General features: G+C 72.8%; 5 protein-coding genes across 7 annotated transcripts; 4 read left to right on the top strand and 1 right to left on the bottom strand.

The window, feature by feature from the left end:
* The first annotated feature begins 249 nt into the window (after positions 1 to 249).
* On the top strand, positions 250 to 2328 carry LOC135325254 (homeobox protein otx5-like). The gene is made up of 3 exons (XM_064503124.1): positions 250 to 346; positions 639 to 790; positions 1732 to 2328. The coding sequence occupies exons 1-3, from the start codon at positions 250 to 252 to the stop codon at positions 2326 to 2328; spliced, it is 846 nt and encodes a 281-aa protein (XP_064359194.1).
* Positions 2329 to 5250: 2922 nt separating this feature from the next.
* DMAC2 (distal membrane arm assembly component 2) lies at positions 5251 to 8078 on the top strand. The gene is made up of 6 exons (XM_064502959.1): positions 5251 to 5338; positions 5922 to 6136; positions 6268 to 6348; positions 6784 to 6923; positions 7017 to 7179; positions 7813 to 8078. Exons 1-6 carry the CDS (start codon positions 5321 to 5323, stop codon positions 8057 to 8059), a joined length of 864 nt encoding a protein of 287 aa, XP_064359029.1. The 5' UTR covers positions 5251 to 5320; the 3' UTR covers positions 8060 to 8078.
* A 56-nt stretch (positions 8079 to 8134) lies between these two features.
* BCKDHA (branched chain keto acid dehydrogenase E1 subunit alpha) lies at positions 8135 to 13041 on the bottom strand. Of its 2 annotated transcripts, XM_064502957.1 has the most exons (9): positions 12851 to 13039; positions 11121 to 11297; positions 10307 to 10393; positions 10104 to 10212; positions 9864 to 10025; positions 9572 to 9778; positions 9357 to 9498; positions 9094 to 9265; positions 8135 to 8340 (listed from the first exon to the last, which is right to left on the bottom strand). In XM_064502957.1, exons 1-9 carry the CDS (start codon positions 12998 to 13000, stop codon positions 8170 to 8172), a joined length of 1377 nt encoding a protein of 458 aa, XP_064359027.1. In that variant the 5' UTR covers positions 13001 to 13039; the 3' UTR covers positions 8135 to 8169. The 2 variants fall into 2 exon arrangements, with proteins under 2 accessions (XP_064359027.1, XP_064359028.1); XM_064502958.1 differs by lacking the exon at positions 9864 to 10025 and having other exon boundaries at positions 12851 to 13041.
* Positions 13042 to 13462: 421 nt separating this feature from the next.
* Positions 13463 to 15900, top strand: EXOSC5 (exosome component 5). Of its 2 annotated transcripts, none has more exons than XM_064503017.1 (6): positions 13463 to 13674; positions 13831 to 13931; positions 14505 to 14626; positions 15286 to 15426; positions 15514 to 15603; positions 15709 to 15900. In XM_064503017.1, the coding sequence occupies exons 1-6, from the start codon at positions 13478 to 13480 to the stop codon at positions 15799 to 15801; spliced, it is 744 nt and encodes a 247-aa protein (XP_064359087.1). In that variant the 5' UTR covers positions 13463 to 13477; the 3' UTR covers positions 15802 to 15900. The 2 variants fall into 2 exon arrangements, with proteins under 2 accessions (XP_064359087.1, XP_064359088.1); XM_064503018.1 differs by having other exon boundaries at positions 13513 to 13674; positions 13831 to 13944.
* Positions 15901 to 16776: 876 nt separating this feature from the next.
* B9D2 (B9 domain containing 2) lies at positions 16777 to 18878 on the top strand. Its single transcript, XM_064502980.1, has 4 exons — positions 16777 to 16898; positions 17209 to 17299; positions 17942 to 18067; positions 18138 to 18878. The coding sequence occupies exons 2-4, from the start codon at positions 17212 to 17214 to the stop codon at positions 18449 to 18451; spliced, it is 528 nt and encodes a 175-aa protein (XP_064359050.1). The 5' UTR covers positions 16777 to 16898; positions 17209 to 17211; the 3' UTR covers positions 18452 to 18878.
* The last annotated feature ends 25 nt before the right edge of the window (positions 18879 to 18903 follow it).

Genomic DNA, 18903 nt, shown 5'->3' with positions numbered 1-18903 from the left:
ACGCATGCACAGAGCGTGCACAGCTCAGGCCACGCGTGCACGGGCCCTGCCACGCCATGCACACGCTATGACATGCGTGCAAAGGGCGTGCAGGGCTCAGGCCACGCGTGCACAGGCCCTGCCACGCCATGCACATGCTATGACACGCGTGCACAGAGCGGGCAGGGCTCGGGCCACGCGTGCGCGGCGCCTGCCGCCGGCTGAGCCCCCCCCGTGCCCGCAGCGGCCGCGGCGGAGCCCGCCCGGAGCATGATGTCCTACCTGAAGCAGCCCCACTACGCCGTCAACGGGCTGGCGCTCGCCGCGCCCGGCATGGACCTGCTGCACTCCGCCGTGGGCTACCCCGGTGAGCGGGGGGGGCGCGGGGGGGGGCAAGGGGGGGGCGGGCGAGCCGTGGGCGAAGCCGGAGCCTTGCACGGTGCAGCCCCTTGCAGCCCGGTGCATTGCAGCCCGGTGCGTTGCCCGGCGCAGCCCCTTGCAGCCCGGTGCATTGCAGCCCGGTGCGTTGCACGGTGCAGCCCCTTGCAGCCTGGTTGCATTGCAGCCCGGTGCGTTGCACGGTGCAGCTCGGGGCCGCGGGCCGGTGCAGCGGGCTGGGGGCTGGGGGCTGCGGGGCGCTGAGCATGCGGCCGCCGCAGCCACGCCGCGGAAGCAGCGCCGCGAGCGCACCACCTTCACGCGGGCGCAGCTGGACATCCTGGAGGCCCTGTTCGCCAAGACCCGCTACCCCGACATCTTCATGCGCGAGGAGGTGGCCCTCAAGATCAACCTGCCCGAGTCCCGCGTGCAGGTGAGGAGGCGGCGGCGCGGGGGGGGGCACGGGGGGGGGGGGTCCTGTGCTGCGCCTCACACCCGTGTGCACGTGCAGGGCTTGTGCACGGCTCCGCACGCCCGTGTGCACACGGAGGGGTGGTGCGCGGCTCCGGGCAGGGCTCGGGCACTGCTCCCTGCACCAAGGTGAACGTGCACGGGCCGGAGGCAGCTGGGGCAGCCACACGCGTGTGCAGGGCTCGGCCACATCCACGCGCGTGTGCAGGGCTCGGCCACAGCCCCGTGCGGCCCTGCAGGGCTCCCGGGATGGCTCCGGCCCTGGGCTGCCCAGGCGGGACACGCGTGTGCCCGGGGATGCAGCTCCGTGCACACACGTGTTTCCATGCCCGGGGATGCAGCTCCGTGCACACACGTGTGTCCACGCCTGGGGATGCAGCTCCGTGCACACGCGTGTGTCCACACCCAGGGATGCAGCTCCGTTCACACACGTGTGTCCATGCCTGGGGATGCAGCTCCGTGCACACGCGTGTCCACGCCCAGGGATGCAGCTCCGTGCACACGCGTGTGTCCACGCCCGGGGATGCAGCTCCATGCACACACGTGTGTCCACGCCCAGGGATGCAGCTTGGCACGTGCCCGTGCATGGGGGGGGGATATCAGTGCACGCAAATGCACACGCATGCCAGAGGTCGTGCCTTGGCACACGCACATGCACACCCACACGCATGCTGGGGGGGTCTATGCATGTCGGTGCATGCACAAGCACGTGCACACTCGTGGATGCTGCATGCACATATCTATTTGCACGCTGGAGGGTGCAAATTGGTGCATGCGCGCACGTGCACGCAGCGCGGTGCATGCCTGAGGACGCAGCTCGGTGCATGCACAAGGCCCTGCACGCCCGGGGGGGGGGGGGGGTCCGCCCGGTGCCCGCCCGCGCCCCTGCACGCCCGCCCCCAGGTCTGGTTCAAGAACCGCCGGGCCAAGTGCCGCCAGCAGCAGCAGCAGCAGAGCAGCGGCCAGGCCAAGGCGCGGCCCGCCAAGAAGAAGAGCTCGCCGGCGCGCGAGGCCGCCCCGGAGCCCGGCACGGCGGCCGCCGCGGCCGGGGGGGGCCCCTACAGCCCGGCGCCCCCCGGCCCCGCCGCCACCCCCGGCGCCACCGTCTCCATCTGGAGCCCGGCGGCCGCCTCGCCGCTCGGCGACCCGCTCGCCGCGGGACCGGGGCTGCCGCGCGCGGCCCCCTTCGCCGGCGCCTACGGCCAGGCGCCCGCCTACGGCCCCGGCTACGCCGCCGCCGGCGCCTACTTCGGCGGCCTGGACTGCGGCGCCTACCTGTCCCCCGCGGCGCCCGGGGCCGCCCTGAGCCCCCTGGGCCCCCCGGCCGCCGGCGCCCACCTGGCCGGGCCCCCGGGCGCCTTCGGGCCGCCGGCGCTGGGCTTCGGCGCCGCCGACTGCCTCGACTACAAGGAGCCGGCGGGCGCCTGGAAGCTGGGCTTCGGCGCCGACTGCCTCGACTACAAGGAGCCCGGCAGCTCCTGGAAGTTCCAGGTCTTGTGAGCGGCGGCGGCGGCGATGCTGCTGCTGCTGCTGCTGCTGCTGCTGCTGCTGCTGCGCTCTGCACGTCCCGGATGCAGCGGTGCAGCCCTGCAGCGCGGGGCAGTGTTGCGGCACGGTGCATCGCTGCAGCACAGCATGCTCTCGTGGCACGGGGCATCACTGCAGCGTGGGACAACGTTGCAGCATGGTGCATCGCTGCAGCACGGCATGCTCTTACGGCACGGTGCGGCCCTGCAGCACGGGACAGCGTTGCAGCACGTTGCATCGCTGCAGCACATTGCATCGCTGCAGCACGGCATGCTCTTACGGCGCGGTGCATCGCTGCAGCACGGGACAGCGTTGCAGCACAGTGCATCACTGCAGCACGGTGCATCGCTGCAGCACATTGCATCGCTGCAGCGCAGTGAGCTCTCAGCCCAGTGCGGCCCTGCAGCACGGGACAACATTGCGGCATGATGCATCGCTGCAGCACGGCACACTCACGGCGCAGTGCGGCCCTGCAGCACGGGACAGCGTTGCAGCACGCCGCGCTCTCATAGCACGGTGCATCGCTGCAGCACGGGACAGCGTTGCAGCACGCTGCGTCCTCGCACGGCGCAGCGTCACCTCGGCCGCACCCTCGCAGCACAGGCCCCCCCCCCCGCAGCACGGTGCAGCGTTGCAGCACGGCGCGTCTTCGCGGCGCGGCGCGTCCCCGTGCCCCGAGGCAGCTGCACCAGCCGGCAGCACCGTGCAGCCCTGCCGCACTGCGGACGCTGCAGCCCGGGGGACGGTGCAGCCTTGCACGCTGCAGCCTCAGCGGCTCGTGGCACTCCGCATCCCCGCGGCACGCTGCATCCTTGCACGCTGCAGCCTTGCACGCTGCATCCCTGCATGCCGCATGCCTGCAGCGCCGCCCCGCGCCCCTCCGTCCCCCCGTTTCCCGTGCCCCCCCCGGCCCCCCCCAGCCCCGTGCGCCCCGGAGAGCAGCGCTGGCTCGTCCCTCTGCGGCCCCGGGACGGGAGTCGGGATCCTCGAACAGGAAAAGAAACAGCAGCAAAAAAACAACAAAAAAAGGGAAAAAAGGCTCTAAAATCCAATAAAAAAAGCGTAAAAGCAACCCGGGCCGCCCCCCCCGCCGCCTCCTTCCCGCTTAACCCCCCCAGGGCAGCGAAGGCGGCTGCAGTTGTGCTGACGAGGGCGGTTGCAAATGAAAAGGGGGGGTGCAAAAAAAAGGGGGGGGTGCAAATGAAAAGGGGGGCAAAGAAAAGGGGGGGGTGCAAACGAAGGAGGCTGCAAAGGCGGTTGCAACTGTACAAACGGGGGGGTTGCAAATAAAAGGGGGCTGCAATTGTGCTAATGAAGGTGGTTGCAAACGAAGGCGGTTGCACGAGTGTGGGGGGGTTGGGTGTCCCGTGTCCCCCCCCCCCCCCCCGCGCTACCCCTGGCCCCCCCGCGCCTCCCCTGATCTCATTTAGCAAATGCGGCGGCCGAGCCGGCAGCTGGGCGGTGGCGGTAGGCGGATTAGGGGACGCGGCGGGGGGGCGGCGGGGGGGGGGGGAGCTGCCACCGGCACCCGGCAAAGGGCACCGGGGACGGGACCCCTTTGCACGAGGGACCTGCTTCCCCTTTGCACGAGGGACTTTGCACCACGGGGCCCTTTGCACGAGGGATCTGGCTCCGTGACCCCCCCCCCCCTTGCACGAGGCCCCGGCCTGGCAGGTGCCGTTGCACGAGGGTGCCAGCCCCCCCCCCGCCCCCCCCCCCCCAGCTCGGGCAGTTTAATGAACATCGTGTTTTGGAAAGGGGGAAAAAACCCGTCCGTTTCCCTTTGACCCCCAAATCCGCCCCGAGGTGACACTGCAGAGCCGTCGGGGCGCTCGGCCGGGGCGCGTGGGGCGGGCGTGGGGCGGGCGTGGGGCACGGTGGACATGGGGGGCACCGGGGGCGCAGGGGGCTCAGGGTCGTGCACGGGGGGGGGGATCCGTGCATCCGGGGGGGGGGTCTGTGCACACGGCGTTGGTGCACACGGGTCTGTGCACACGCAGGTCCCCGCACGCGGGGGCTGTGCATGGGGGGGGCTGTGTACCTGGGGGGGCTGTGCATGGGGGGGGCTGTGCACACGGGGGGGCTGTGCCCGCGCGGGGGGGCTGTGCACGCGGGGCTGGTGCCCAGGGGCTGTGCACACCCGGGTCCATGCACGCTCACACGCACACGCACACACACACCCGGGTCCCCATCGCGGTGCGCAGCGGGCGCCTGCAGGCCGGGCCGCGGGGGGGCCGCGGGGGGGGGGGGGCGGGGGGGCTAATCCGGCCCTGCCGGGCAGATGGGGAGTTAATCGGCCTGGCGGGCGGGGGGGGGAGGGGGGGGCGGGGGGGGTGAGACCTTGCGAAGGTGACCGCGCCGCGGGGGGGGGGGGGGGGTTAAGCTCGGTTTAAAGTGTCCAAGGGAGGCGATGGGGGGGGCAGCCCCCAGGTGCCACGGGGATGGTGGGGGGGGGGGGCAGTGGGCAGTGGGGACAGGGTGCGATGGGGAGGGGGTGCGATGGGGGGATGGGGGGGTGCACGGGGGAGGGGGTGCATGGGGGGATGGGGTGCACAGGGGGAGGGGGTGCAGGGGGAACGGGGTGCACGGGGGGGGCAGGGTGCGGGGGGGCAGGGGGCAGGGGGCACGGGGGGGGCAGGGTGCAACGGGGACGGGGTGCGGGGGGGGGGTCGTGGGTGCAGGCTTGCACAGCTGCTGGCACACGCCAGTGCACAACCCCCTCCCGCCCGCCAGGCGACGCCAAAGCGCGCCAAGGGGGCGTGGCTGCGGGGAGGGGGCGTGGAGCGAGGGCGTGGCTTCACTGCACGGGGCGTGGCTTTCTCAGAGGGGCGTGCCCAGAGGCGGGTCTCGAGGAGGGGGCGTGGTTACGGGGAGGTCCCGGCGCGGGGGAGGGGGCGTGTCCCCCGGAGGCTCCGCCCACATCTGCCGGCGCCTGCGCGGGTGGCCGTCACGTGACGGGCCCAAAATGGCGGCGCTCGGGGCGGTAGGTGGTTCCCGCCCCTTCTCGTCACCTTGGAGACGTGACCCCCCCCCCCCGGGGCCGGGCCTGGCGGGGGGGGGGCAGGTTTGGGGGCCCCGGGGCTGGACACGGCGGGGGGGTGGGGGTGCCCCAAGGCCCCGCGGGCCTGAAGGGAGGAGGCGGTTGCAGGGGGGATCAGCATAGGGGCCCCCCCCCGAGGGTCCCCCGTGTCCCCCCCCAGGGCCCCCCATGTCCCCCCCGAGGACTCACCATCCCCCCTGGTGCCCCCCCAGGGCCCCCCACTCCCCCCCAGGGCCCCCCGTTTCCTCCCCCTGGGTCTCACCACCCCCCGGTGCCCCCCATGTCCCCCCCGAGGACTCACCATCCCCCCTGGTGCCCCCCATGTGCCCCCCAAGGGCCCCCCGTTTCCTCCCCCTGGGTCCCACCACCCCCCGGTGCCCCCCATGTTCCCCCCAGGACTCACCACCCCCTCTAGTGCCCCCAATGTCCTCCCCGAGGGCCCCCCACTTCCCCCCGCCATGTCCCCCCTGCCCGGGGGGGGGGGGTCGCATGTCCCCGCCGTGTCCCCAAGCCTCTCCCTACGCAGCTCCGGCACTGCCGGGGGCCTGGGGGGCTCCAGCTGCTGCCTCCCGCCGGCCGCCCCTGGGCCTCGTCTTCCTCCTCCTCCTCCTCCTCCTCCTCGTCCTCGTCACCGGAACCGCTGGCCGCCCTGGGCCGCCTGGCCGCCCGCCTGCTCGACACGCAGCCGCTGGCAGGGTGGCGCGCCCGGCTCCAGCGCTACCGCCTCCGCACCAAGAACGCGTAAGTGCGGAGCGCCGGAGCGGCCGCCTTCCCGGCAGCGGCGTTCCCGGGCGCCGGAGCACCGGAGCGGCCGCGTTCCCGGGTGCCGGAGCAGCGCGGTGCCCCGCTGACGCCGCCCCGCTGCCCCGCAGCTACTGCGGCCACGTGCAGCAGCTCTACGGTGACGACGTGGCGGCCGCCTTCTTCGCCGTCTCCTGCGGCGGCGGCGCCAGGTGATGCCCGGGACGCGGCGGGATGTGGCAGGATCGCGGTGGGACGTGCTGGGATGGGGCGGGATGCGGCCAGATGCGGTGGGATGGAGTGGGATGGAGCAGGACGTGGTGGGATGCGGTGGGATGCAGTGGGATCATGGTGGGACGCGGTGGGACGTGGCGGGATGTGGTGGGATCGCGGTGGGATGTGGCGGGATGCAGCGGGATCTCAGTGGGACGTGGCGGGATGCACTGGGATGCAGCAGGATCGTGGCGGGACGCGGCAGGATGAGCGGGACGCGGTGCGATCGCGGCGGGACGCAGTGGGAGGCAGCGGGACGTGGTGGGATTGCAGCGGGATGCGGCAGGATGGCGCAGGATGTGGTGGGATCGCAGCGGGATGCGATGGGATGCGACGGGACGCGTCGTCACGCGGCGCCGCTGGCCCCCGCGCAGGTTCGAGGGCCGGGACGAGTGGCTGCGGCCCGACGCGCGCGGGCGCTGCGGCCCCGAGCTGCTGCAGCTGCGGGAGCGGCCCGTGGTGGCCATCGACCTCCGCGGCACCGACGTCACCTACGGCGGCCTGGACAACCTGGGTGAGCCGGGGCGTCGGCGGCGGCGGCGTCCCCCCGGGATCGGGGGGGTCCCTCCGGGATCGGGGCCCGGCTGAGCCGCCCCGTCGCCCGCAGTGCGGCTGCGGCGGCTGCGGCACCTGGACCTGGGCGGCTGCCGGCACCTGGACGACTGGGGCCTGGCGCGGCTGCAGGCGCTCGGCGGCAGCTTGCGGGAGCTCTCGCTGGCCGGCTGCCCCCGCGTCACCGAGCGGGGCCTGGCCACCCTCCACCACCTCCGGTGAGCGCCGGGAATGCCGGGAAAACGCCGGGAATGCCGGGAACGCCGGCTCCCGCCTCGGGGGACGCGGAAGGGGAGGGTGGGGGGGTGACGGGACCCCGCCGGGACGGGGACGAGGGGTTATGACGGCGCCAGGGCTGCAGGGAGGGATGGAGCCGGCTCCTTCAGGATTCCCGGGATTCCCCCCGTGTCACTGAGCGGGGCCTGGCCGCCCTCCACCACCTCCGGTGAGCACCGGGAATGCTGGGAACGCTGGGAATACCGGGAACACCGGCTCCCGCCTCGGGGGACACAGAAGGGGAGGGCAGGGGGGTGATGGGACCCCCGTTGGGACGGGGACGAGGGGCTGTGGTGGCACTGGGACCCCCTGGGATGGACGGAGCCGGCTCCTTCGGGATTCCTGGGATTCCCCCACGTCACCGAGCGGGGCCTGGCCGCCCTCTACCACCTCCGGTGAGTGCCGGGAACGCTGGGAATACCGGGAACGCCGGCTGCTGCCTCGGGGGGCGCGGAAGGGGAGTTCGGGGGGGGTGACGGGACCCCGCCGGGATGGGGACGAGGGGCTGCGGCGGCGCCGGGGCCCCCTGGGATGGACGGAGCCGGCTCCTTCGGGATTCCCGGGATTCCCCGCAGGCACCTGCGGCGCCTGGACGTCTCGGAGCTGCCGGCCGTGCGGCACAAGGGGCTGGTCCGTATCCTGCTGGAGGAGATGCTGCCGCGCTGCCAGGTGCTGGGCATGGACGACGGGGAGGTGCCGGCAGCCGCAGGACAGCCCCCCGCGACCCCCCCGCACGAGCAGGACACCAGTTTTGGGGCGAAAGTGCCCGGATGCGGCTCCCACGGAGCCAGGACCGTGCTGCGGGACGCCGAGCGCCATTAAACGGGGGCTCCCGACCCGGCTCCTGCCTCTGCTTCCGCCGCGGCGGGGGGACGGCGCGGACACGGGGCCCCCGGCACCACTCAGGCGGGTTTATTTGGGGGGGGTCGCGGTCACTGCTCGAAGCGCTCGAGCGGGTAGTGCTCGCCGTACTGCTGCAGGTGCCGCGCCAGGGCTGCCTGCTGCTTCCGCAGGTGCGGCGGCATCTCCCGGTAGACGTCGGAGAAGAGCAGCTGCGGGCTGGGCTTCAGCTTGCGCTCGGCCGCCTCGAAGGCCTCCATCACCTGCGGGAGCGGGAGCACGAGAGAAGGGATGAGGATGAGGAGAAGGAGGAGGATGAGGAGCAGGATGAGGAGCGGGAGGAACGGGAGAAAGACAAGAATGAGGATGAGAAGAAGGAGGAGGATAAGGGTGAGGAGATTGAGGAGAAGGAGGAGCACGAGGAGCACGAGAAGAGAATGAGGAGGAAAAGGAGGAGAATAAGGATGAGATTGAGGATAAGGATGAGATGAGAAAAATGAGAACAAGGATGAGAACGAGGAGAAGGATAACGATGATGAGTAAGATGAGAATGAGGAGGTTGAGGATAAGGATGAGATTGAGTATAAGGATGAGCATGAGAAAGACGAGAACGAGGATAAGAATGAGAGGAAACAGGAGCAGGAGGAAGACAAGAAAGGAGAACAAAGAGGAGGAGGAGGAGATTGAGGATAAGGATGAGATTGAGCAGAAGAAAGACGAGGAGGAGGAGGAGAATGAGGTGGAGGAGGATGAGAAGGTGGAGGACGATGACGAGGAGGAGAACGAGGAGGAGGAGGAGGAGGATGAGGAGGAGAATCAGGTAGGGAAGGACAAGAAAGTGGAGGAGAAGGAGAAAGAATGAGGTAGAGAAGGATGAGAAGGTGGAGGAGGAGAAGGAGGTGCAGGATGAGGACCAGAAGGATGATGATGAGGAGGAAGAGAATGAGAAGGAGCAGGAAGATGAGGAAGAGAATGAGGACGAGGAGGAGGAGGAGGGCCAACCGTGGCCCGCTGACCTTCTTGCGGGAGCTCTTCCTCCAGCTCTTCTCCTGCTCCTCGTCCCACCAGCCCCGGCCCTGCATGTAGAGGCGCAGGCGGGAGATGGGGTGGTCCTGCTTGTCCCAGTAGCTGACCTCGTCCACCGAGCGGTACGCCGAGCTGTCGTCGCTGGTGCTGTGGTGGCCGATCCTGCCCGGGCACACGGGGACGGGGATGACGTGGTGGCCCCGGCGCGTCCCCCGCCCCACGGCCGCCCCACGCCGCCCACCCGGCCCCACACCTGTAGGTCATGGCCTCGATGAGGAAGGGCTGGTTCTCGGCCACAGCGCGCCGCCGCGCCTCCTTGGTCGCGTTGTAGACGGCGAAGACGTCGTTGCCGTCCACGCGGATGGAGAGCAGCCCGTAGCCGGGGCCGCGGGCCGCTGCGGGGACGCCATGAGGGACCGTCACCGGCGTCACCGCGGCGTCACCGTCACCGCCGGTGGTGGCTCTTACCGATGCCGTCGCCGCGGTACTGCTCCGAGGTGGGGGTGGAGATGGCGTAGCCGTTGTTGCGGCAGAAGAAGACGATGGGGCACTCGAGGGTGGCGGCGAAGTTGAAGCCGGCGTGGGCGTCCCCCTCGCTGGCGGCCCCCTCGCCGAAGTAGCAGACCACGGCCTGGTTGGCGTTGGCGCGCTTGATGGCGTAGGCGGCCCCCACGGCTGCGGGGGGGACCGGGGGGGACACGGGTCAGCCCCCCCGGGCCTCCGCGCCGTCCCGCCGTCCCCCCCCCGTCCCCGGCGTCACCTTGGGGGATCTGGGTGGCCAGCGGGGAGGAGATGGTGACGAAGTGCCGGTCGCGGCAGCCGTAGTGCACCGGCATCTGCCGCCCTTTGCCGGGGTCGCTGGCGTTGCCGTAGCACTGGGCCATGAAGAGGTCCAGGGGGTAGCCGCGGTACATGAGCACGCCTGGCACGGGTGGCCGCTGTCACCCGGGCGTCCCCGGTGTCCCCCGTGTCCCCGCGCGTGTCCCCGCGCGCCCCTTACCCGCCTCGCGGTACTGCCCGAAGACCAGGTCGGTGTCGTCCAGCGCCGCCGCGCTGCCCACGTGCGTCCCCTCCTCGCCGTAGTTGGTCATGTAGAAGGAGATGCGGCCCTGGGGCGCGTGGCGGTGTCCCCGTGGGATGTCACCCATGGGCTGTCCCCATGGATGTCCCCCGCGGTTGTCCCCAGGGCTGTCCCCGGCTCACCTGGCGCTGGGACTCGTAGAGGATGCGGTCCATGGTGTTGAGCAGCGTCATGGTCTTGTAGAGCTTCAGCACCAGCTCCTGGGGCAGCTGCGGGGGCGGCGGGGGGCACCGGGGGTGGGGACGGGGACGTTGTGGGGACAGGATGTGGGGACGGGGGACACGATGTGGGGAGGGGGGATGCCATGGGGACAGTGGACGCTGTTGGGCCGGGGACGCTGCAAAGAGGGGGCAGGACGCCGTGGGGAGGGGGACGCCGTGGGGCTGGGATGCTGAGGGGAGGGGGACACCATGGGGCCAGGATGCCATGAGGAGGGGGATGCCGTGGGGCTGGAGACGCTGTGGGGCTGGGACGCCACAGGGAGGGGGACACTGTGGGGCCAGGATGCCAAGGGGAGGGGGACACCGAGGGGAGGGGGATGCCATGGGGCCGGGATGCTGTGCGGAGGGGGATGCCGTGGGGCTGGAGGGGGATGCCGTGGGGCTGGGGTGGACGCCTGGGGAGGGGGATGCCACGGGGCTGGGATGCTGTGGGGCCGGGGGTGGATGCCATGGGGCCAGGACACTGTGAGGAGGGGGCTGCCGTAGGGCCGGGGGGGGCTGCCATGGGGCAGGGGGAGGCTGCCGGGGGGCGGGGGGAGGCTGCTGTGGGGCAGGGACCCACCTGTGGGTCCTGGTCAGGGCAGTGGATGTGGCCCTGGCGGGGCGGGGGGAGGCCGCCGTGGGGCGCGGGGTGGACGCTATGGGCCCGGGGGCTGCCGTGGGTCGCCGTGGGGCGGGGGGAGGCTGCCGTGGGTCGCCGTGGGGCAGGACGCACCTGGGGGTCCTGGTCGGGGCAGCGCACGTGGCCCTGGCGGTCCATGACGCGGTAGACGGGGATCCCCGCCAGCACGTTGGGCTGGATGAAGCGGAGCCGCTCGGCGAAGGCGGCCGAGGCGCCGGGGAACTGCGGCCGCTCCGCCGCCTCCTCCTCCTCCTCCTGCGGCCCGGGGCCCTGCCGGGGGGCACGGCGACCCACTGACCCCCCCGCCGTGGGGCACGGAGACGTGACCCGCCCCCCTGCCGTGGGGCACAGCACCCCAATCCATCCCGATCCCCCCGATCCGCCCCGTTTCCCCACCTCTGCACCCCCCTGCTACCAAAATCCCCCATTTTCGCCCCGTTTTCCCACCAGTGCAGCCCGCTCTGCCACAGTCGCCCCATCCAGCCCCGTTTCCCCGCCCTGCTGGGGCCACGGCACCAAAATCGCCCCATTTCGCCCCGTTTCCCTGCCCTGCTGGGACCATGGCACCAAAATCACCCCATTTCACCCCATTTCCCTGCCCTGCTGGGACCATGGCACCAAAATCACCCCATTTCACCCCGTTTCCCTGCCCTGCTGGGGCCATGGCACCAAAATCGCCCCATTTCGCCCCATTTCCCCGCCCTGCTGGGGCCACGGCACCAAAATCACCCCATTTCGCCCCGTTTCCCTGCCCTGCTGGGACCATGGCACCAAAATCGCCCCATTTCACCCCATTTCCCCGCCCTGCTGGGGCCACGGCACCAAAATCGCCCTGATTCGCCCCGTTTCCCTGCCCTGCTGGGACCATGGCACCAAAATCGCCCCATTTCACCCCGTTTCCCTGCCCTGCTGGGGCCATGGCACCAAAATCGCCCCATTTCGCCCCATTTCCCCGCCCTGCTGGGGCCACGGCACCAAAATCACCCCATTTCGCCCCGTTTCCCTGCCCTGCTGGGACCATGGCACCAAAATCGCCCCATTTCACCCCATTTCCCCGCCCTGCTGGGGCCACGGCACCAAAATCGCCCTGATTCGCCCCGTTTCCCTGCCCTGCTGGGACCATGGCACCAAAATCGCCCCATTTCACCCCGTTTCCCTGCCCTGCTGGGGCCACAGCACCAAAATCGCCCCGTTTCGCCCCGTTTCCCCCGTGCCGCCGGGCCCCAGCGTCCCCACAATCGCCCCGTCCGGCCCCAGCGGAGGGACCAAGGGCCCTGGCGTCCCCGTCCCCGTCCCCGTCCCACCCCCCTGCGGCACCAATGGCAGCCGGGGACGGACACGAGGACGCCGGGACGGGACGTGGGGACACGGGGACGTGGGGACACGGGGACGTGGGGACATGGCACAGGGACACAGGGATGAGACGGGGGGACACAGGGACGGGACGTGGGGACACGGGGTTGTGGCGTGGGGACCTGACGTGGACACAGGGATGAAATGCGGGGACACGGGGACACGGGGACACGGGGACATGGCACAGGGAGGCGGGAATGAGACGTGGGGACACGGGGACACGGGGACGCGACGTGGACGCAGGGATGAGATGGGGATGTGGGGACACGGGGACGCGACGTGGACACAGGGATGAGATGGGGATGTGGGGACAGGGGGACGGGGTGCGGGGACACGGCGTTGTGGTGTGGGGACGGGGGCAGGGGACACGGGGACCGGGGGACGGGGCGCCGCGGGGACCCGGCGGGGAGGCGGCCGGTGTCGGGGGGGGTTGGTCTGAGGCGCGGCCCCCCCGCGCGGGCCCCACTCACGGCGGTGCCGACCCCGCGGGCCGGGCCCGCTGCCGCTGCCGCTGCCGCTGCCGGTGTCGGTGCCGGGGCCGGGGCCGGGGCCGGGGCCACCCGTGGCGGCGCGGCCCAGAGGAGCCGCCCGCGCAGCGCCCGCAGTGCCGACGCCGCCATCTTCTGCGGGGCGGAGCGCGGGGGGCGGAACGCCGGGGGCGGGCGGCGGGGGCGGGGGGGACCGGGGGAGCGGTGCACCGAGGCACCGGGGGGACCGCGAGGAGCGGCGCACCGAGGCACTGGGGGGGCGGGGGAGCGGCGCACCGGGGCACCGCGGGGGCGGAGGGGACGCGGGGACACCGGCCCCAGCGCATCGGTCCCCGGGACCGCCCCGACCCTCCCGGGGTCTCCTCAGACCCGGCGTCGCCCCCCAAATCCCCGTGTTTAACCCCAAACCCGCTCCCCCCCGGCGCTGGGGGCGGGGGAGGAGGTGGCTCCGGCCCCGGCGGGGGCGGGGTTACGGGAGGGGGCGGGGCCACGCGCCTAGCGGCGGGGGAGTTGCCGAGGGGGCGTGGCTACGAGGGAAAGGGCGTGGCTACGAGCATAGGGGCGAGGCTAGGCGTTGGGGGCGGGGTTACGAGCCGGTGGGCGTGGCTAATGGCGGAAGGGCGGGGCCGGGCTGGGCGGCACTGTCACGTGCCGGAGGAGGGCCGTTTCCGGCGGAAGCGGCGGCAGCATGGCGGCGGCGGCGGCGGCGGAGGAGGATGGCGACGGCGACGGGTGCTGCCTGCGGCCCTTCTCGTGCGAGCAGGGGCTGCTCTCGCGGCCCGACGGCTCCGCCGCCTTCGTCCAGGGTGCGCGGCCCCCCCGCCGCGGGCTCCCGCCCCCCCGGTGCCCCCGGTTCCCCCTCACCCTCCGGGGCGGCCGCCGGGTCGCCCTGTTCCTCTCCCCCCCGGACGCCTGGGCCCCCCCGCGGTGACCCCCCCCCCCCGTTTCCCCCGGTGCCGCAGGCGAGACGTCGGTGCTGGCCGGGCTCTACGGCCCCGGCGAGGTGAAGGGCAGCAGGGAGCTGCCGGACCAGGCGGCGCTGGAGGTGCTGCTGCGCCCCAAGGTGGGGCTGCCAGGTGGGGCGCGGGGGGGGACACGGCCATGGGGCGCGGGGGGGGCTGCCAGGTGGGGCGCGGCCGGGGGGACACGGCCATGGGGCACGGGGGGGGACACGGCCATGGGGCACGGGGGGGGCGCGGGGGGGGACACGGCCATGGGGCACGGGGGGGGCTGCCAGGTGGGGCGCGGGGGGGGACACGGCCATGGGGCGCGGGGGGGGGCTGCCAGGTGGGGCGCGGGGGGGGACACGGCCATGGGGCGCGGGGGGGGCTGCCAGGTGGGGCGCGGGGGGGGACACGGCCATGGGGCGCGGGGGGGGCTGCCAGGTGGGGCGCGGCGGGGGCGCGGGATGGGGACACGGATGGGGGGGCTGCCGGGGGGGGGGAAGGCTGTGGGCTGATGGGGCTGCTGAGGGGGGGTACGGCTGCGCCATGGGGTGCACAGGGGCTTGGGGTGGCCGTGGGGGGCTCAGGGGGACTGTGGGGCGATGGGGGGAGTTTGGGGGGGCCGTGGCGGGTTTGGGGGGGCTGTGGGGCAGCCATGGGGCCAGCCGTGACCCCCCCGTGCCCCCCCCCAGGGGTGGCGGAGCGCAGCCGGGAGCAGCTGATCCGGCGCACGTGCGAGGCGGTGCTGCTGGGGGCCCTGCACCCCCGCACCGCCGTCACCCTGGTGCTGCAGGTGCTCAGCGACGCCGGATCCGTATCCGCCCTGCCGGGGGGCTTGGGGGGGATCGGAGTGGGTTGGGGGCAGATTGGGGGGGGTCGGGGGAGGCTGGGGTGGTTTGGGGCAGATCAGGGTGGATTGAGGGGGTTTGTGGCAGATTGGGGGGGATCAGGGGGAACTGGGGCAGATCAGTGGGGGTCAGGGCAGGTTGGGGGGTTTAGGGGCAGATTGGGGCAGGTCGGGGGGGTTTGGGGGCAGATCGGGGGGATTGGGGCAGGCTGGTGGAGCTTGACAGGGTTTGGGGGGAAATTAGGGGATTTTGGGGGGGAATGGGGGACGTTGGGGGGGAACCGATAGGTTTTGGGGTACATTGGGTGTTTGCGGGGAAGCAGTGAGGTTTTGGGGGCAGATCAGTGGGGTTTGGGGGTGACAGCGTCCTTCCGGGGGGCAGCAGTGAGGTTTTGGGGGCAGACCAGGGGGTTCGGGGCAAACTGGCGGTGTTTTGGGGGCAATGATGTCCTTCCAGGGGGCAGCAGCGCAGTTTTGGGGGCAAACAGGGGGTTTTGAGGGGCCACAGCACGGTTTTGGGGGCAGATCAGTGGGGTTTGGGGCACACCGGGGTTTTGGGGGGCAGACCGGGGTTTCGGGGGGCGGCAGCGCAGTTGGGGGCCGGCGGCCGCCTTGACGGGGGGCAGCTGCTGTCGTGCTGCCTGAACGCGGCCTGCCTGGGGCTGCTGGACGCCGGGCTGCCGCTGGCCTCGCTCTTCTGCGGCGTCACCTGCGCCCTGCGCCCCGACGGCCGCCTCCTGCTCGACCCCACGGCGCGCCAGGAGCAGGTGAGACCCCCCCCCCCGCGGCCCCCCCCGCCCCACAGTGCCCCACGGCAGCCCCACGGCAGCGCCCCACGGCTCCCCCCCCCGCAGGAGGCCCGCGCCGTCCTCACCTTCGCCATCGACAGTGCCGACAGCCGCGTGCTGGCGGCCACCGCCAAGGGCAGCTGCTCCGCTGAGGAGGTGAGCGCGGGTGTCCCGTCCCGTCTCCCCCCCCCGGGGTGGCTTTTGGGGCGAATCGCGGCGGGTTTGGGTCCCGGCGCCATCCCCTCCCCCTTCCTCCCGCAGCTGCAGCAGTGTCTCGCCGCCGCCCAGCGCGCCGCCGCCGCCATCTTCCGCTTCTACCGCGACTCCCTGCGCCGCAAGTACTCCAAGTGGTGACGGGGACGCCGCCAGACGCCGGGGCCCCGTGTGCCCCCCCCCCCCATCGCCCCCCTCTGCTACCCCCCCCCGTGTGGGGCATTAAACCACCTGCCCCAGCTCCGCCTCTGCCTCTCGCTGCTGCCCCAGGGGGGTCAGAGCCCCCCGGCCCCCCCCCTCCAGCACCGTGTTCGTCAGGGGAAGCGGGTAATTAGCCCTGCACACGGGACTGCCCCAAGGGACACATGGGGCATGCGTGGGGACATGTGTGGCCATAGGGACACGGGGACACGTGTGGGGCCCAGGGAGGTGCCCGGGGGCACCATGGGGACACAGACATGGGCAGGGGGCACCGGGCTCCTGGGGAAACTGAGGCACAGAGGGGTGGGCGCCTGGGTCCCCCGGCCCTGGACCGGGTCAGGGGCTGCAGCGAGCTGTGTCGGGCCGTGTCAAGCCATGTCGGGCTGTGTCAGCCCATGTCAGGACATGTCAGCCTGTGTCAAGCCGTGTCGGGCCATGTCAGCCCATGTTGGGCCATGTTGGCCCATGTCAAGTCGTGTCAGCCCGTGTCCAGCAGGGGGCTCCCAAGATGGCGGCCTCCACGGCGTGGCACTGCCAAGATGGCGGCCCCCTTCACCGTACGGCCCCAGGATGGCGGCGGCGCCACGCTGCGCCACCACCAAGATGGCAGCCGCTTTATTCCGAGCCACCCCAAGATGGCGGCGCCCGCGCCGCGACAGGGCAGCGGCAGCCTTCCCCGCCGCGCCGAGGCGGCCTCCCTGGGGCCGCGGCTCCCGGCCCGGCCGCGGATTTGCCCTGCCGGTGCCCGGGTCGGGAGTCGGTGCCCCCGCGGGCCGCCAGGCCGCACCCCGAACGGCGCGACCTCCTCAAGATGGCGGCGGCTGGCGGGGAGGGAGAGGGGTGGGGCCACGCTCTGCCCGCCCCCTGGGCGGGCCTCTTCACGCACCTCCCACCACGACCAATCAGACGCCGGCGTTGCGCCGGGGGAGGTGCCGCCGCGTTGCCGTGGCAACGGGAGCCGGAAGTGCGTGTGCGGCGCGGCGGGGAAGGAGCGAGGGCGGCGGCGGCGGCGCGAGGAGCCCCGGGGCGGCGAGACGGTGCGGGCGCGGCGCGCATGCGCGGGGGGGGAGGAGGGGGGGCGTGCAAACGAGTGTGCAAGCGCGTGCAACGGGGCGGGACCGGAGTGCAAAGGGGCGTGAACGGGCGTGCAACGGGGGGGCAGTGTGCAAAGGGGGCAGCGGGGCCGCGCGTGCACGGGGTCACGCGTGCGGGGGTCACACGCGCGTGCAGGGGTCACGTGTGCGGGGTCACGTGTGCGGGGTCACGTGTGCGGGGGTCACGTGTGCGGGGTCACGTGTGCGGGGTCACACGCACGTGCAGGGCTCTGACCCGCGCGCGGCCCCGCAGGCCATGGCGGAGCTCCACGTCATCGGGCAGCTGGTGGGCGCCAGCGGCTTCGCCGAGAGCGGCCTCTTCTGCAAGTGGGACATCCAGGCCGGTGAGCCGCACCGCCCGCCCGCGCGTGTGGGAGCGTGCATGTGCCCCAATGCTGCATGCACACGTGTGTGGGAGCGTGCCCGCACCCCCAGGCTGCATGCACACGCGTGTGGGAGCGTGCACGTGCACTGAGGCTGCATGCACATGCGTGCGGGAGCGTGCCCATGCCTTTGGGCTGTATGCGCACACATGTGGGAGTGTGTCCGTACCCAGCGGCTGCATGCACACGTGTGTGGGAGCGTGTCCATACCCAGAGGCTGCATGCACACGTGTGTGGGAGCATGCACATACCCTTGGGCTGCCTGCACATGTATGTGGGAGCGTGTCTGTACCTGAAGACTGCCTGCACACGTGTTTGGGAGCATGCACGTGCCCCAACACTGCCTGCACACGCATGTGGCAGCGTGCCTGCACCCCGTCCCTGCCCGCACACGCGTGTGGGAGCATGCACATGCCCCGGGGCTGCCCGCACACACGTGTGGGAGCATGCACACGCCTGGGGCTGCCCGCACACACGTGTGGAAGCATGCACATGCCTGGGGCTGCCCGCACACGCGTGTGGGAGCATGCACATGCCCCGGGGCTGCCTGCACACGCGTGTGCGAGCGTGCCCGTGGCGCAGCCGCCCGCTCCGGCCCCGCAGGCGGTGCCTGGCAGCTGCTGGGGGGGCGGCGGCAGGGCCAGACGCAGGTGGACGAGCCGCAGGCCGGCGACGTGGCCTACTGGTGCCACCCCATCGACGTGCACTTCGCCACCAAGGGGCTGCAAGGTACCGCCAGCGCCGTGTGCCCCCCCCCCGCGTGTGTCCCCCCCCCGCTGACCCCCCCCCCGTCCCCCAGGGTGGCCCCGGCTGCACCTGCAGGTGTGGCACCGCGACGCGCTGGGCCGCAGCGCCCCGGCGGGCTACGGGCTGGTGACGGTGCCGGCGCGCGCCGGGTGGCACCGGGTGGCCTGCGGCACCTGGCGCCCGCGGGGGGGCCCCCGGCAGCGCCTCGCCCGCCGGCTGCTCGGGGGGGGCCCGGCCCTGCGGCGGCCCGGCCCGGCCCTGGGTGCCGCCGAGCGCTGCCGCCTGCGCACCGAGGCCGCCGGCACCGTGCACCTGCAGCTCGCCGTGCTGCCCCGCCACCTCGCCCGCTACGGCGTCCGCGCCTAGCGCCGCCCCCGCGCGCCGGGGCCCCCCGTGGGCCGGGACGCCTGGGCCCCCCCGGGGCAGGACGCTGGGGCCCGGATGCCAGGGTCCCGCAAGGACCAGGACGCCTGGGCCCAGGACGCCTGGGCCCCCGCACACCAGGGGCCAGGACGCCTGGGCCCCCCATGGGCCGGGACACCTGGGTCCCACACGGACCAGGACGCCTGGGCCCAGGACACCTGGGCCCCCAATGGGCCGGGATGCCTGGGCCCAGGACGCCTGGGCCCCCCCGGGGCAGGACGCCTGGGCCCCCCGGAGCAGGACGCCTGGGCCCCCCAGGCACGGAACACCAGGGACCAGGACGCCTGGGCCCCTCGGGCTCGGCCCGCCAGGGACCCACCCGTGCTGCCCCCAGGGCCGGGACGCCTGGGCCCCCTGTCCCCCCCCCCCCCCCCCCCCAATAAAGCTGGTTTTGC

Source organism: Dromaius novaehollandiae, chromosome 34, assembly GCF_036370855.1.
Source record: "Dromaius novaehollandiae isolate bDroNov1 chromosome 34, bDroNov1.hap1, whole genome shotgun sequence".
NCBI lineage: Eukaryota > Metazoa > Chordata > Aves > Casuariiformes > Dromaiidae > Dromaius > Dromaius novaehollandiae.
Note: the sequence above shows the minus strand (reverse complement) of the source record. Positions and strands in the feature narration are given on the sequence as shown.

What these genes read in the sequence shown, in the direction of transcription:
- LOC135325254 (XM_064503124.1), top strand. Translation starts at nt 250, where the DNA reads ATGATGTCCTACCTGAAGCAGCCCCACTACGCCGTCAACGGGCTGGCG. An exon ending in CTCCGCCGTGGGCTACCCCG is followed by an intron (nt 347 to 638) that starts GTGAGCGGGGGG and finishes CGGCCGCCGCAG; the next exon opens with CCACGCCGCGGAAGCAGCGC. An exon ending in TGCCCGAGTCCCGCGTGCAG is followed by an intron (nt 791 to 1,731) that starts GTGAGGAGGCGG and finishes GCCCGCCCCCAG; the next exon opens with GTCTGGTTCAAGAACCGCCG.
- DMAC2 (XM_064502959.1), top strand. An exon ending in CGCCTCCGCACCAAGAACGC is followed by an intron (nt 6,137 to 6,267) that starts GTAAGTGCGGAG and finishes GCTGCCCCGCAG; the next exon opens with CTACTGCGGCCACGTGCAGC. An exon ending in CGGCGGCCTGGACAACCTGG is followed by an intron (nt 6,924 to 7,016) that starts GTGAGCCGGGGC and finishes CGTCGCCCGCAG; the next exon opens with TGCGGCTGCGGCGGCTGCGG.
- BCKDHA (XM_064502957.1), bottom strand. Translation starts at nt 13,000, where the DNA reads ATGGCGGCGTCGGCACTGCGGGCGCTGCGCGGGCGGCTCCTCTGGGCC. An exon ending in GTACCGCGGCGACGGCATCG is followed by an intron (nt 9,499 to 9,571) that starts GTAAGAGCCACC and finishes GCGTCCCCGCAG; the next exon opens with CGGCCCGCGGCCCCGGCTAC. An exon ending in ATCGAGGCCATGACCTACAG is followed by an intron (nt 9,266 to 9,356) that starts GTGTGGGGCCGG and finishes GTGCCCGGGCAG; the next exon opens with GATCGGCCACCACAGCACCA.
- EXOSC5 (XM_064503017.1), top strand. Translation starts at nt 13,478, where the DNA reads ATGGCGGAAGGGCGGGGCCGGGCTGGGCGGCACTGTCACGTGCCGGAG. An exon ending in CCACGGCGCGCCAGGAGCAG is followed by an intron (nt 15,427 to 15,513) that starts GTGAGACCCCCC and finishes CCCCCCCCGCAG; the next exon opens with GAGGCCCGCGCCGTCCTCAC. An exon ending in GCAGCTGCTCCGCTGAGGAG is followed by an intron (nt 15,604 to 15,708) that starts GTGAGCGCGGGT and finishes TTCCTCCCGCAG; the next exon opens with CTGCAGCAGTGTCTCGCCGC.
- B9D2 (XM_064502980.1), top strand. Translation starts at nt 17,212, where the DNA reads ATGGCGGAGCTCCACGTCATCGGGCAGCTGGTGGGCGCCAGCGGCTTC. An exon ending in CAAGTGGGACATCCAGGCCG is followed by an intron (nt 17,300 to 17,941) that starts GTGAGCCGCACC and finishes CCGGCCCCGCAG; the next exon opens with GCGGTGCCTGGCAGCTGCTG. An exon ending in CGCCACCAAGGGGCTGCAAG is followed by an intron (nt 18,068 to 18,137) that starts GTACCGCCAGCG and finishes CCCGTCCCCCAG; the next exon opens with GGTGGCCCCGGCTGCACCTG.